Below are 17411 nucleotides of genomic sequence, written 5' to 3'. Positions count from 1 at the left end.
TTCCACTCGTGTTTGAAATTGAAAAGGAAAGAAAATCTTTGTTGTACCAGCATGGTACACGCGCGCAACAACGCATCGCGTTGCGTATCGCGCAATTTGTTAACGCACAAATACGCTACGCATACGCGACGCTTATCTACATGCGCGGCGCATCTTATGGACACACCACGGATGCACAAAAACCTAGTGGTCAAATAGCTCCGTTTTAGCTGATAAAATGTGGGTTTTTCAAGTTCTTTCCCCCGATTTAAATATCAAGTTATGAATGGATTTCGCTCAAACTTCTCGAGGGGCCGTGGATTTAATGTTTATGTAATGTAAGGTAGAAAAATAAAATCTGCCGCATTCTCCTGCGAGATTCGATGAAAGTGCAAAATGTGACCACTTTAAACTTCAACGGCCATTATTTCAATGTTCATTTTCTCGGTAAAATGACGATTTAGGTACACGATAACTAAATAAATACAGCATCTATAGGTAAGCAAATATGATCATTGTAAAAAGCATGATCGACTCAAGAAACAGTTTTCTCATTTTTTTATATTTTGGTCTATTTCCGATTTTAGGCATCATTTTGTGCAAATAGGCGTTTGTGAATTTTAAAAAGTTCAATTTGATGCCTTATATGGTCAATATCTCAAAAAATAAGGCCAATATCAAAAAAATTTAAAAAAATGTTTTTGGAATGGAGCCTCAAGATTGGGCTAAAAACAAAATAAAATATTTTGGAAAGAGTGTTTTTTTTTGTTATGATGTACCTAACAAATATTGCCAAAAGTTCACTTTTTTGTGATTTTCTTCATAATTGTTGTTTTTACCCCAAATCTGTATTTATATTAAGATTTATTGATGTCTTGCCTTCATAAAAATATGTCTTGCGCGAATAATTACAATTATTGCAATAAGTTATTGCACTTTTACTTCATGCATGTCTGAGAGTACACAGCCTCCCTAAGTCTGCAACTGATGCGCTGGTACTCTCAGCGACATGGATTTTTATTACCCCAGCAGCTCCTCATTTTACACCTGGGTGGAAGGAAGCAATATTTATTGGGAATTAAGCTATCTTCGCAAGGCCCCAACACACTGGCCGTGGTTGGGCTCGAACCCGCAACCTTTCGATTATGAAGCTCGCGCCCTAACCATTAGGTCACATTAGAGTTCTATGGATATATCAAAATAGCGCATTCAATGTGTATCCATGTATTTGACAAAGTTTCAAATAAGACAACTTAAACTCGATTTGTTCTTTTTGATATCGTGATTTTTACCATGTAAATTAGGATATTGTGTTCAAATCAAGTCGAAAACTATGTGCTGAAGAACCACCAGTGACCTGATTGATATGCTCATTTAGACTTAATATAAAATTTGTATTTCAAAATTCAAGGACTTACGACCGGAAACGTGACCCCTATTATGAAAAGCTATATATTCAGTGGTATGAACCCTGATTACACAGGTGATACAAAACCCTGGTGTACATGTAATGTACGGATTTCTTGTTTCTTCACTACAGCTCTGGGCTACAGTTGTTTAAATTGTACATCATATATCACATCCCAATTCAGTTTAGGATTAAGTTGATAAAAAACATCGATAAAGAATATATCCCCATGTTTCACTTTAAAAGTCAACGGATACTTTTTCGAATATCCAACATTGAGTTTGCTCGTTATACGTATAACGACTTGGAAGGTTGTATCCTCTGAATCGCAAGATGATTCTAAGTTAAGTCCATTGGGTGTTCTTCTTTCATAGATATAGAGATACCTGTTCAGACTGATGACTTTACTAATGTATCCAAATATTGTCGGAGGAGCTATATGCCTGGACTGTAAGATAGGAGACCATGAACACACACATAAATCGCCGTCTACTCCTTCATCTCGACAATCGTCATAAACTGCGTAGGTGGATATCCTGTCGTAATTTATAAGTTTGATATTGGTTGATAATGCGGGGATGTTGGATCCTACTTGAATGGTTACGCTGAAGACATCCTCACTGTGTGGTGCTCCCCTACCTGCAGGAATATGGATATCCATTTCTGTAATTGTAATGTTCTGTTAGGGAGAACAATAAGTATACATCGTTAATTTGATTAATTTCATAGTCTCAATAAACATGATGTGCACATTTGCCTCATCCCTATTCTATTACCCCCACAAAAATGAGTGGTGTAACTATTGCGTTGCAGTGTTATACATTTAGTAAAAACCAATAAGTGGCATAACATTGGCAAGCTTGGACTTTAAGCTTTTATAGACAAACTAGTTTACTAATTAGATTTTTATATAAATTAGCTCATGAATAATTTATGAGTCCATAGCCAGATATGATGAAAAATATTTTGATTTACATTTTTAAAGTGTATGAGTACATCAATGTGGCATTTTCATGCAGTTTTAAACACATTGCCGCAAAGAGCAAATATTCATATGAAAGACATTTGGGAGATGATGGATGAGGACACTGCTAAACGTTACAATATGGGCAATTACTACAAACGACAAAAAAATGCAAGGTACAAATCACACTGAAAAGTGTGCACTCGGTGCATATGGACGAAAAGATGAAAAGCAAAAATGCGATGGCCAAAATGCTGTCCATGTCCACTGGGCAACAATTAACAGAGAAATGATGCAAAATATTATTATGACGTAAAAATATTAGAAACATGTTCCAGAAAATGAGGGTGCCGACAACAGATGCTGACATGACGACAGCAAAATACGAAAGATTAAATAAAGACTATTATTTTGTATTAAAGAAACATGATGAAAATTAAGAATCACTTGAAAGATATTTTCCAAGGAGATTGTTTTTCATGTGAAGTTTGAAAACAGCAACCGAAGATGCATTTTTCAGAGATGATGGTAAATTATTCCAATATAACGCACCTTTGATTCTAATGGTGTTATACGCAAGACATGTGTTGGTTTAATCTATATGGATATCATTAGCTTGACGAGTGTCATAGTTATGCACATCGCTATTAATAGTAAAGTAATTTTGATCAAGTAGACCATGATAAAAATTTATACATAAAAATCAAAAGTTGGAGAATGTACAAATCATACATTTTTAATGTCCTAAGTGATGAAAAAAAAGTGGGTCAGAATGTGCTAACCAGAGTGAGTTAGTACAGGTTCATCTGTTGATATGGTAGTTAATCCGATTTATTACGTCACTTCTACAGCGAATTAGTTGCAAATAAAACAAGTAAATAATAAAAAATTATCACTTTCAGCGAGGAAAGATGGTTCTACTTAAAGCCATACATGATTATTTTATTTTTTTTTAAATAAAGGCTGCCAAATATTCTTTTAACAACGCGATAGTCATTTTTTTCAGTGCTGGTTTACAATTATTGATCCATCCGATAGCATGATGGAGAGGCGTAACCAAAGGTTGCAAACTTCCCCCACAGAAATATTTCAAAGAGACAATTTAATCGTGTAAAAAAGGGCGTCTTCCTCAGCAAATGTTATAATATGGCTTAAATTGTCGAATGAAATATAGCTCACTAAAATGCGTCTGATACATACATACATACATACATTACAGGCATTTATATAGCGCATCTACATCAAGAACGATGCGCTTGGAAACACAAGAAACAACAGGAATAGTGCATAAATAAATGAGTTTTGAGAGACCTCTTAAAGTGGACATGGAATCAGAGTTTCTGACAGACTTTGGGAGAGCATTCCATGTTTTGGGAGCAGTATATGATGTCATCTGTCAATCAAACTCGAGCACAGCTTGTTTACAAGTGTGTCGTGATGATGACTTGCTGAACGCGGCGGTAAAACCGGTCGCCTTATTGTTAATTTTGCACCTTCAAACATAGGTCTTGATAGTTGGAAACTTTCGTTCCCGAAGGCACCATGTCGACAATGCCTAGAAATGTTGCTTTTAGCCTTGTAAAAGTACGTAATTTTTCTGCAATTCCTTTTCTCCGATCGGCACCATATAAATCGATCTTCCTTTTACGCGCTGATAACCAGTCAAGGATCGTAGGGAATTTGATTGACAGTGACGTCAGACGCATTTTAGTCTTCTTATCTCTGTCTTCAAGTATAGTAAAACTTCACTTACCTGAGAAACCGTTTGCTGTACATTTGTTATCCAGCTGCCGATGAGGTAACGACATTCACCAAATCCTGACGATTCATTCCCATTTGCTGCTAAAAACTGCTTCTGGATCTTGTTATTAAGCTCTCCTAGTGCAAAATTGGCGAGTACTAGAACACCCGTCTCATTAGACACCTTTTGAAGCACCCGTCCCTGGTGACATATACATTTGCCAGTTTCGGGGGGTATTCCCATTGAGTCACAGGATCTTTTCCTGCTGATTGGATGGAATAGTCCGTTTGGATGGTTGTCGTATTTTGCATCGATCGGGAAGGATTCTACATCTACATTTGGTGCTAATGATAGAACTGTTTGTCGTAAATCTAGTATATTGACCAGTCTATTTTGGTTAATATCTAGAGCATGCATCCAATCTCTACCTAGTTTGGTTGTCAAATCATTCGAAGCTAGTACAAATAACACAGGATGAGCCATCTCAATTTTAGATTCTTTCGATTGCTGGATAAATGGTCCGTATGAATTCCCATGATCTCCGAACATAAGAGTCAATGTATTATCTTGGCGGCTAAGGAATGACATGAATTTAGCGAGACTTGCATCAAGAGTCTGAATTCGACGTCCACTGGATTCATGACCTTGATTAAGATCCAAGTAAGTGAAGTGTGGTCTATTTGCTGCCTTCAGTTGGGACTGTAAGAGCTCTAAGGATGACATTAGATAGTCATTTTGATGCAAACCATTGTAACATATTGCTACTTTTGCTGTGAAAAATGGGTTGGTGATACCATTTGCTTTCATGATTTCACAATTTGCTAGAGAAGCACCAATATCATCGAGTCCTCTTGATTTTCGTTCTTTGCTGAAGTTTCCCCATAGTTCAGGTAGAGTAGTTTGTTTCCCAAATACCACTTCCGATATCCAGGACTGGGTTTTAACTCCCATAAATGTAGGTGTGCCACAAGCACAATTTTTAACACTCCAACTCCAACAAAGATCGTCAATCATGGAAACGTGATATCCGCCATCTTGAAACAATTTGAAAAGATTCCCTATTCCGGGTTCTTCCCTCTCTATGTCTTTACGAGAGTATATTTTTCCTGCTGTGAAAGCTACGGTATTAACATAGGTTCCACCAAGTAGGGATTGCATTAAATTATAGTTGAATATATTCAAACTGCCGCTTTCTTTAATGTCACGTAGTGTCTGTACAGTCTTTGGCATAGATCTATAAAAATGGCTATGGGATGTAGAATCTAACCAAATGACATTGATGTTCACGGAATCATCACGGCAGATCTCGTCATTCTTACAGGGGTTCTTGGTGATATTTTGCGGCAATAATAATAACTGACTTGCGATGGTGTTGTTCGCCAGACTGCACTGGAGGAAACAAAAACCGTAGTTGCCATTGCTTTCATTTTTCTTGAGAAGATTTTTGATATAATTTTCTAACTGTGAAATACTGTTTGTTTGATTCCAGTAGACAGATCCTATGGTTTTGTTGATAATTCCTATGGAAATCGGTTTTTTACATAAAGTGTTGGAGCAGCTAACGTGGACGTCACCACCGTTGTCACTCTGTTGCGATTTAAGAAAACAAAACAGAACAGTGTTATTATAACAATGCCATCATTAAGAGGGGTCTAAATGATTGACTAAAAATTGCTCAACGTTTCGAGAATAAATGAATATTTAAAAATAAATAAATAAACAAATATTTAAATAAATAAACCGGTATTGTGTCACAAAAATCAAAAAGAGCAAAGGTAATACCATTCTATAAAAAATAGACTGGACATGAGGTCCTTCATTATTGTCGACCAGAAGTAACCCCGTAGTGACCTTTGACTCGGTACCCCAAATCTATGAACAAACTATATACACTGGCTAATATTAATGCATGGGCGCAATTGGCATCACCAAGCTGTGTTGTGGCAGAAGATGCATTTTGAGGGTATTTCGTCTTGGACCGGAAGTGACCCCTTCATGTCCTTTGACGCCCTATACACACTGTGTACCCGCAAACACTTGCGCGATCACGTACATACCCATACACCCTTGCTCGTGCGCCTACATACCTAAAACACTTGCTAGTGCACATGCGTACCTATAAACACTTGCACACTCGTATGAGTACCCATATTGCTTTTTGTTTTCTTGCACTGCACGCAAAACAAAACAACTTAACATAGTAAGAATAAGACTCGATGAAACCATCACTAAATACAGCGCTGAGTGTTGTAATAAGTAAATAAACTTGATCTTTTAATTTATTAATATAACCCAGACCAGCATCACATAAAATTTCCAATCTCCAGATGATATTAACTTTTGGTTGGAGATTTAGAGTTTTGATTGTCCATCGTAAAATAATGTCCCTTATGAAAAATAATGTCCCTTATGGCCTCTCGTCAAAAAATATTTGGGAAATGTCAAAAATTATCAAATAGGCTTGTATTATAAATAGTGTCGCCGTCCTTTAATTTTTATATTTGCATACTTAATGAGCTAACTGACATAATATAAAACATATCATAAAAATGACATGATATTAAAACTCGTTAGGCAAGGTCTGCTTGTTCCCTATTGGCAAGGGGCAGTCTTCAGTGAACTGCTCTTTTCAGAGCCATCAAACCTTTTACATAAGCAGATAGGCGAATTCTGCTTGTTCCCCGTTGACAAGGGACAGTCTTCAGTGAACTGCTCTTTTCAGAGCCATCAAACCGTTTACATAAGCAGAGAGGGCGAGGTCTGCTTGTTCCCTGTTGACAAGGGACAGTTTTCAGTGAACGGCTCTTTTCAGAGCTACCAAACCGGTCACATAAGCAGATAAGCGAGATATGCTTGTTTTCTGTTGACAAGAGACAGTCTTCAGTGAACGGCTCTTTTCAAAGCCAACATTAGGCAAGGGGCAGCTTACATGTATCATTAAAAAATAGATTATCTTAACAATTTTTTTAATATTAAAGAATTAGAGGTGTTACAACACCCCCTTAACCCTCATCGCCTCGAGCGATGGCACTGCTGGTGACCAAAAAGGCATAGTTACATTAGTTTTCCATAATTTTCCGCCCTTTGTTCAATAATAATTCTTCTTGCCACTCCCTCTGCCCCGACCTTTTTTCTCTAATAAAAATACACGCATGTGCATAGGTAGCTCCATTTGAAATATACACTCTCTGTGTGGAAGATTAAAGTCATGTCATGCGAAAAAGTGTATGGATTTCAGATAAATGTAGGTCACTTCCCAGCAAACACAAAAACGTTTTCAAAACGTTTTAAATAAGTTATATTTTGGCTTTTGGTTTAGGTAAAAACGTTTTGATAACATTTAAATGTCGGGTTATATAAAGGTCATGAAAACGTTTTAAAACGTTTTATATGAAAACACGCTACAACAATATTTTTACAATGTTTTCAAAATGCTATTGTAAACTATTTTTTTCAAACATTTTTTACCAAATATTTTGTCAACACTTAAATAACATTATGTTAATATATTTGCACTCAGCAAACACAGAAATGTTCTTAAAATGTTTTATTTATAATGTTTTAATAACATTTAAATGTCGGGTTATATAAAGGTCATGAAAACGTTTTTAAAACGTTATTGCAAATATTTTGGGCAAACATTTGTCGCAAAATATTTTTTTTACCTCAAAATAACATTCTGTTTAGAATGTTTTATACCAAGTTTTCAAAAATGGTTTTGGAATGTTATTAAAACGTTTTTATACCCTTTATATAACCCGACATTTAAACGTTTTATGTAAAAAAATTTGTGTTTGTTAGGCAGTAGATTATCAAAAAATGTTTTTTAATGTTATGAAAAGGTTTTATACCCTTAATATACCCTTTATATAACCCGACATTTAAACATTTTCTGACAACCTTTTATAGCCTTTTGCGAATGATGTCGAAAACGTTTTGTGTTTGCTGGGTTATCTGTTGTCACCAAAATAGCAGACTACTTGCCTCCCTACAATTTGTGACGCTAATTTTAGTCATACATCATCAAAGAAGTCATTCAATTCATTTAGTATGGCTGCTCTGTAATTATAACCCTGAATCACCGTTTATACTGGGAATTGTTTGGGTATTTTAACGCCACAACTAAATAACTGGTGTGGCTGAGGAATAAATTAACTATTACATACTTTTTGAATTTTGACAATTGACCACACCGTTCGTAAAATATTAGAATTTTACGAAAGTCCCTCATTTTCAAACCTTTCCACGGATTCAAATATCAAAAAAACAGATCATCGATGATCTATATTTTTATGGAAATAAAATATGAATGAATGAATGAATGAACGAATATTTGGACTGCTAATCACTGCGTATCATTAGTGCACGAGGCGTCTATTGTCATTGACAGATATTTGACTCCGTGGAACGGGCTGAAAATGAGGTAGTTTCGTAAAATTCTTTTATTTAAAAAACAGAGCAGTCAATTGTCAAAATTCAAAAAATATGTGATAGCTGATATATTTCTCAACCATATCAGCTGTTTAGTTGTGTTTTTTTTGGTTTATGCGTTAAAGTACCCGTACAATATTCAGTTCTTTCAGGGACATCCTGTATGAAAGAGCTTGTTTTTGTGTTCGGCCAATAATATTGTTAATTTGTCTTCCACGTTTTATTAATAGTTGTATTATCCAATCAAATTATTCACAGCTACTGTTGGCATGTGATTACTAGTATCAGTAACCAAAATAGTCGATTTTATTATATTATCACAATTTATTAATATGTTACCAATAGTTATAGCTGTACTTTTTTGTAATTCTTGTTGGTTTTTATATAGTTGAAATCAAGGAATGAGAATAAATGAGGTCCAAGTAATAGTGAGTATAGGTCTGCCATTATCATCTTTGAGGAGATATATGTTTAAGTCACCCATTATATAAGTCATTTTGTTTTCTTTACCCGTGTTGTTGAATACATTATCAATGTGTGATACAAAGTTATTTCAAAATGTGATTAATTATTAAGCATTGTGTTTCTAGTTTGTTTTGGGGGGGTTTGGGGTGGGGGTGGGGGTTGGCATTAACAATTCTTTGTAAAGGTGTGACTTCCTTAACTGATTCGTTTGTAAAAACTGTTATTGTGTGATATTGATTTTTGTTTTTTAATTTATGTTTGTGTAATTTTTGTGAATTATGGATTATGGAATTATCTTTTTTGTTGTATGGTGAATGCACTGCCCGCAAGAACCAAAAATAAAAGAACTAAATATAGTAAGAATAAAACTCAGTGAAACCATTACAAGATATAGTACTGATTGTTCGAGTATAACATATAGGAGCGAAATATATTTAACTGTACTAGTGATTCAACGCATCCTTACAATATAAATATGTTTCGAGGAAATGGGTTAACCCATCTGCACTGGTCATTCAGCACCGTTTAATTTGTATTGCAATGTTGTATTGTAATGATGTGTTTTCATTCAACTTCTCATAATCAATTCTTTGATGACACACTCCCTCATTTCAAATATATAGTTTTGGTTTCTCTTTTGTTCAGAAACCAAAAATCAAGGGATTAAAAAGTAGAGCTGATCTGGTCTGCAATCATAACACTATTATGCTGGGAGGACACAGTATAGGGTATATAACCAGAAGTATACAATAGCCTATTGTGCTAACATAATTATTATCATGATTGATATCGTAAATCTATCCCGCGGACGACAGTTGATGCTCTCTGTCGACGGTAGGTGGCATATTACACTCACGAGTTCTAGGCCTAGAAATCATATACATGCGCGTATATTGAAGGATGGGGTGGGGTGGGGGATTTGTTTGTTTGTATGAAACATAAACGATGCATGGAGATGATTTGATTATGAATTAGTTTATTATCCCCGGGAAGCACAACCCATACCTCTTTAAGAGGGGGCCCCCCTCCCTATATAACCACATCTTCCCTAAATTACCCCTTTCCCCTCCTCCTCCCCTACATTCGATATCTTCATCTCGAGCTCTCCTCCCCTTCTCTTTCACTTCCAATGCTCTCTCTCATATGTTTCTCTCTCTCCCGGCCCATATCCCCTTGCCCTCCAACCCCCCCCCCACACACACACACACACACCCCACACACATCACACAATCTCTTCTCCCCTCTATCTTCTACTTTTTGCAGTAAAAATTGCTTCAGTAAAAGTCATTAGGTTATTAGAGGTCATATAATGGCCTTCCATCGATTCTGGTACATGGGATTAAGGACATGAATCGAGTTTGTTTATAGCACCTATACAATTACAATAGTGGCCCCTTTTGTAATGTCGAATGCAAATATTTCGATGGTCTATATATTTTCACAGTGAAATCAGCTTAGGCTATTTCGTAGTCTCAAGTCAATGCTTTCAAACTAAATCAATGCTTTCAAATGTAGACTGCTTTGTTCGACTTCTCTGCTCGTGAATATTGCACTGCGAAATTTAAACATTTCTTTTGTATACTTAGATCAGGTAACTCGAAAATCCTGTAATTTTATTCGTCACACCACTTATAAGAAACTGAAACCAAAACCGAAACTACCTGTCACAAATGTTTAGTTTTAAACAAAAGGTAGAAACAATGAGTTCGATATCTTGTGATTCAAGTGGTTAGGCAGGACAATAGAAAACCACGTGACCAAAACCAAAACCAAAACTAAAACTCAATATTTGAAATGAGGCATTGAACCTTAATTTTAACAAGATCAATAGCTGGCGATACTGCTGTACCCGACGTGACTAAATCTTATTTCCACAATACTCCTTAAAAACCGTGGGTTACTAAAGATCTAATAAACTATCAAAATTAAAGATAAATTATACAAAAAGTATATTTCTAAACCTACTGATAATAATAAAATTAAGTATAATGAATATAGATACCACAGTAATAGCCTCCTTCGAGTTCAAGTCATTCAACACTAAAGAAATTGAGCTCCACAATGATGACATGAAAAAAAATTAAATTGCTTATTTGTTTATTTGTTTGTCTTTCATGAAAACATTCTTAAAGGGATCTGGAATGCGTTTCGACAGTATTTTTTGTGGGACATGAGAGCACATCAGACATATCGAATTACATTCTGAATACGAAGAATGTCTTTCCGATATCAAATAATTTTCATTTTTTGAAATTCACGATATAATACAAATTTTATGACAAATTATTAAATTTTCATATGTTTCATATTTTTGATATATAACAGTCCTCGAAGTAAATTTTATAAATCTAATGATATATTCTTAAAGTGTATGTAGCTGGGAGGAAAAGCCGACGATCAATTGAAAATGTTGACCTTTCATATTGAAGATATGGACCTTTTTTCCCAAATTTTTTTTTGGTGTGTGTTTTGGGAAAAAATCCATATCTTCAATACAAAAGGTCAAAAATTTTAATTGATCATCGGCTTTTCATCCCTTTTCATCCCACCTACATACACTTTAAGTATAAATCATAAGAGTTATAAAGTTTACTTCGAGTACAGTTAAATATCAAAAATATCAATTTTTAATCATTTGCCATAAAATGTGTATTACATTGCGAATTTCAAAAAATCAAAATTATTTAATATCAGAAGGACATTCTTCGTATTCAGAATGCAATAAATACTGCCCAAACGTTCATACCCCATCCCTTAAGGTAAGTAGAGACATTTGAATAAAGCCATTATTTTGTACGCAAGGTATAGGGCTAATTATTTACTATCAATTTAAATAACGCTGTAAAATAATAAGTTTTCCAAAAGCAGGATAGTGAAAGTTTTAATCGATTGGTACAAATCAGGACACCCATTTCATCTTACTATAATTTGGCCAGGACACCCATTTCATCTTACTATAATTTGGCTAATGTTGCTATGTGATTATGTATGTACGTATGGTGGTATGTGTGTAAAGCCCAGTGACCTTGACAACATAGAATAAATGTTTTAATGTGTTTTTTTTTTATAACTTTTACCCCATAGTTTAAGCTTCTTGGATGTATACATATTTCGCGGTTAGTGGATCTTTGTTGCCCTGCGGGCTAATCTAGTTGGATATCCAAATTTAGCAGTTAGTGGGTCTTTTTAAGTCTTTCACTCTTACGCTGGCTTTAGTTGGCAACGACGCCGCAATAAAAACATCTTTTCTTATCTTTTCGGATGTTCTAAGTACTTATCTCTTTCATAGATTATTTAAAACAAAATGTGTGGTAGCGTTACCGATTTAGGCTTGTTTTTATCATTTTATTACCGATTCAATCCAGTAATTCTCACTCGTTGCGCATGCTGATTGACAGCTGCATATCGGTACGTGACTATTAGGCCTTGATTACCTAGAGGGCGTTGCACAGTTCATTGACCTCCGACCCTGACTGACCTACACTGTTTGTCACGTAAACCGATGAACCAATTGGCCTTAAACTTCGCCAAATTCATATGGGAGATCGAGGAGCACAAGGAGTGTTATAAACTACATTTTGTTAAAATCAGACGTCAAAGGTAAAATTTAAAACTTTGTCCGATTGGTCTTAAACTTGGTAAGTGAAATTTTTGATATAAGGGGAAGTCGGAGGTCTAAGGTCCGAGTCAGGTCAAATTTTAAACTTTGACTGGGCTTGATGAGTGGAATACTAAATATGAGGGAATCGCGGAGGTCAACGGTCCCATTTTAAAGTGGGCTGAAACTTGGTGAGTGGAATCATTCAAGGTCGAAGGTCATAATAGGGGCAAATGTCAAAGCATGCAAAATTGGGAATAAACTTGTTAAACTAATTACACCAAATTTAAATTACATTAAATACCAAATGTTCGATGAATATGTGTTGTCATACATACGGGCACGCGCATATGGTGCTAGTAGTTATAAATAATGTCAATTACCTTGATTCGACATATATCGTAAGTGGTTTGGTGTGAGCATGTTGGTGTTGGTTCAGAGAAGAATACCCGACGAGCTATATCGCAAGATCCTTTGATTGGTGGAGGCCGTTGACACGAGACACCCGTTGACGAAATATGTTTCTCTTTATCCAGCCGAGGTACTTGACAATTGCTGTTTAGGTATGACTAATATTTAAGAAAAAAAGATTGATATTGTCAAATTTATATGAAGAAACAAAACCCATCACGATTTAACCTACAATCAAGTGCAAATTTGCTGGGACACTTCCATAGTTCAATGACCCTCCCCGCTCCCCTTATTCAATGTTGTATAGCAAACGCCTCATTTTTGAAATGGGCTATATTTTTGCTCCAACACTGGTTGGTGGGGGAGGGAGGGGATTCGATATAGGTTGGAAACTATACAAATAAAATATCATATGGTGAACTTCATATGACCGGTTTTATTGAACAGAGAGCGCGAAATATAAACAAGTGTCCCAGGGAAATTTGCACTTGATTGTAGCTTTATTGTTGAATGTTAACAGCAAAATATACCATCCCTGTAATATATTGATAGAGGGTTTTTGTTTTTGTTTTATTTTGTGTTGTCTCAATTCCGGGGTCGATTGTTAAAGTCTAGATTGCTACTCCACTCCGTGGTAACTTTTTGAGGCTTGAAGGTTAAATATGGGGTACTTTCTGAGCAAGTTTTAAACTTAAATTGAGTGGGGTAACGTACATTTTGATTCATAATATATCATATTATCTTTGTATCTTATTGTTTTATAACCAATATAGTTAATAAGCTAAAATTACTGAACAGGCTCATGTTCAGGGTACTTTTATTTTGAATACTTTTGCCTTGAAACTTGGTCACAGTGTTTCTAATTTTTTTCTACTGCATTATATAGTGTAGCTGTTCATATTTGCATAATTATTGAGCTAATCAGGGAGGTAAATAACATGTTAACTGGGTGGGCAAATGCCCACCCAGTAAATTCAACTTGCCCATTGCCCAAAAGTGTTCACCCAGTAAATTATTTTCCCCAAAAAAATTGGGCAATATATAATAATTATCATAAAACTAGTACCAACCTGCATCTCTTGAAATGAACTTGCATTTTGAAAGTGATGTTGAATATTGAAAGTGATGTGGCTTAATAATTTCCAATTTATTCATTTACCATGAACTTCAGAGTAGGAATATTTATCACACAATACAAAATGGTATAGGAAAGAGCAATTTCCACACAAAACCTGAAATAAATCTTATGAGCCCATAAATATGGATATTCTTGAATAAGGCGTGTTTAATTAAAAGACTTGAAACATTATTTGAAACTTCATCATTATACATTGCTCATTTCAAGTCTTTGAGCATGCATTAATCCTAACCCTCCTGTATACTACAAAATACTACTTGATATATGCGCTGTTGGTGCGTGCATCCCACGTGGTGTGATGACGCAATCGCCCTATAATAGGCACGGTTTCACTGGCCAGCGAAGCCCAAGACCCGTGGCAAAGTGTCGCCGATCGAGTGCTTGGCATGCGAGGGGTCTCGGGTTCGAATCCCACCCAGAGCAAACAACTTCTTTCTTTCTTTTCTCTCTTTATTCTTTCCTTCTTTCCCTTCCTGTCGCCAAAAAGCCCTTAGGCGGTTAGGGTTAATAGGTAATAGTATTTTGAAAATGGTTCCCGGCAATCAATCTAAACTAGAAATGTTGAAAGAATACATGTTACTTCTTACACAGGTCGGTGATTCTACATGTGTCTTTATTTTGTGCAACATTGGGGCCTATGTTATTAAATTTAATATATAAGAATTGGCAAAGTAAACATTTTAATTATAGGAAGAAATAGGTCAATATAATTGTTATGTCATTTTTTTGTTCATTACTTTTTACACCTTTCGACTGTGATTCTACATCGGTTTTGATTATTTTGTGCAACATTGGGAGCTATTGGGGCATATGTTATAAGAATGATAACATTTGGCAAAATGAGCATTTTAATTATAGTTGGGAAATAGGTCAATATAATTCAGGGTTGTCCATATATTGCCAAATTCTAGTAAATTCATTTATCGGCTTGGGTTGAAAATACCAACATACCGCAGAAATGCCACTTTGGGCCACTCAAAAACCCTGAAAATTCGTGAAAAAACCCCGATTGTAATAGTGTGTAAATTTGGATAAAAAGTCCCAACAATGGGCTGAAGATAATCAAAAGTGCGGTCTGTGCGGACATTTCGACTAATTTATAAAACAAGGAATTCAGGCATGAGAAGGAAAAGTAGCATCTCTGATACCGGACATTACTGGGAAATACTTGAAAACATTGAAATTAAATATCTGGTTTCAATTACTGGGTTGGCAATAATTTTTTTAATACATTTTAGAAATATAGTTCTTTTCATGTTTTTAACACATTTTCATAATTTCTTATCAAATAATTTCAATACATTTTAGTCAATGCCACTCGTATAAAACAGGTATAATTAAATTTATCTGTAATCTGTGACAAGTGACCGAGTAAAAGTCAAAACATTATTTCACTGTAAGGCCAAATTAAAACATTACCTTTCCCATCTATAACTTTACTGCTTTTTCCCTACCTAGGAGTATAAATGGTGAGTGATAACTAGTGTATGATTTTTAAATACATAAATGATCTTTTTAAAATTCAAAAGAGGGCACTTCGTATTATAAGTGCAAGTGATTATAGAAGTAGCACTAATCCCTTACCGATTAGGTATAATACTTTAAGTGTCAGGGATATGTATACATTTGAACTTGGTTTATTTATGTACAAACATGATAATGGATTTTTACCAAGTATTTTTGATGATTTGTTTGTAAAACAGTCTAAGATCCATGACTTAAACACCAGAAATAAAGATCGTCTGAGGCTTCCATTTATCAAAAGAGCTTTCTGTGAAAAATCTATTAAATATGCAGCTACTAAGTTATGGAATAATGTTGATAACAGCATTAAAAGTTCATCATCAATTAATCAATTCCGCCATGTATTTAAAAACATCTTATGCAAAGTTACTATTAATTCTTATTGTATCTGGTTTATATGACCACATTGGATATTTATATTTTATATTACTTATTTGTTAACTGTTATTTTTCATGTATTTAGTTGTAGTTCTGTATGTGAAATCGTTAATATCCCGATATCGTATTGAAAGCGCATTACATACTGGTCTATCTCGAGATAGACCAGTATGTGATGCGTCTAAAGTCATATCATTGTTCGCGAAATCGAGATAGCCCCCAAGATAGACCAGTATGAAATGCACTTTAAATACGATATCAGGAAATTAACCATTTCACATACAGAACTACAACTTTAGTGTAGTTTTAAGCAATACTGCATACATAAATATAATTCAAGATTCCACTTAAATAAATTTGTTAAGTATATGCTTTAATTTAAAACCACTTTCATTCAAATCCATAGTCTAATTAAATTATAGAACGGTAGACTTAATACGAAGATTTTCAATTGCGATTTTCTCGAAATGCGTGTTTTTCGAGATAGACCAGTATGTGATGCGTCCGACGATATGTTTATAAACATCTCAAACAAAGTAACTAACCCCCTTAAATAATGGCCATTATTCAAAAACGGGCAATTGTATTACAAATCTCTAAAATACGTTGGAAGCAGATTCCGTATTTCTGCGCATTTTGACACCTCATTTGTAGCAATTGTCTAAATATTGACACCGCAGCGTACATTTTAATCAATGTAACCCAAGATTTGAAAGTTGCAGTAAATTCTATTGATATGTATTCAGTATAATGGAAGGAAATCTGCTCTGCTTTCATGGGAATTTTCGTTTTGTTTCGTCCATTTGGGGTTCAAAATGTCGGGAACATCGATATCATTATTGTTTATTCATTATTCATATCGTTGGTTAATGTTCACTTAATCCCTAGTTGAAACATGAAGATTTAACACATTTTAAATGCCCCGCCAAGTTGTCCATTTCAACGGTTACGTCAGGTTAGGCTGGTCATCTTCGTAACATCTCACCTTTTGAACATGCAAGGTTACAAGAGACTTCATCTTGATGGACGATAATGCAACTCCATATAGGGCTAGGATAACCAACCAGTTTATGGAACAAGAAGGCATCAATCGTATGTTATGGCCTGCCAAATCTCCAGACCTGAACCGAGTAGACAAAGAGGATCAAGCTAACAAAAACATTCATTGGACTGGAACCAATTCTGAGACGGGAATGGGCAGAAATAGGCCAGAGACGCATCAGACGTCTTGTAAACAATATGAGGCGGAGTTGCTTGGCAATTATTCAGAGCTTATCTGGTGGCTAAAGAAATTATCTTGATAGATAACAAGAAATGTCTTTAAAAAGACAACGCCATGGATGAAGATCATGTTTCATAATTTTGCATTGCAAG

General features: G+C 35.1%; 1 protein-coding gene across 1 annotated transcript; it reads right to left on the bottom strand.

The window, feature by feature from the left end:
• Positions 1-1526: 1526 nt before the first annotated feature.
• On the bottom strand, positions 1527-17055 carry LOC140167038 (uncharacterized). The gene is made up of 4 exons (XM_072190517.1): positions 17023-17055; positions 12970-13155; positions 4105-5679; positions 1527-2066 (listed from the first exon to the last, which is right to left on the bottom strand). The coding sequence occupies exons 1-4, from the start codon at positions 17053-17055 to the stop codon at positions 1527-1529; spliced, it is 2334 nt and encodes a 777-aa protein (XP_072046618.1).
• Positions 17056-17411: the final 356 nt, after the last annotated feature.

The sequence above is a fragment of the Amphiura filiformis genome, chromosome 12 (assembly GCF_039555335.1).
Source record: "Amphiura filiformis chromosome 12, Afil_fr2py, whole genome shotgun sequence".
Classification (NCBI taxonomy): domain Eukaryota; kingdom Metazoa; phylum Echinodermata; class Ophiuroidea; order Amphilepidida; family Amphiuridae; genus Amphiura; species Amphiura filiformis.
This window is presented reverse-complemented; position numbering and strand designations above follow the sequence as displayed.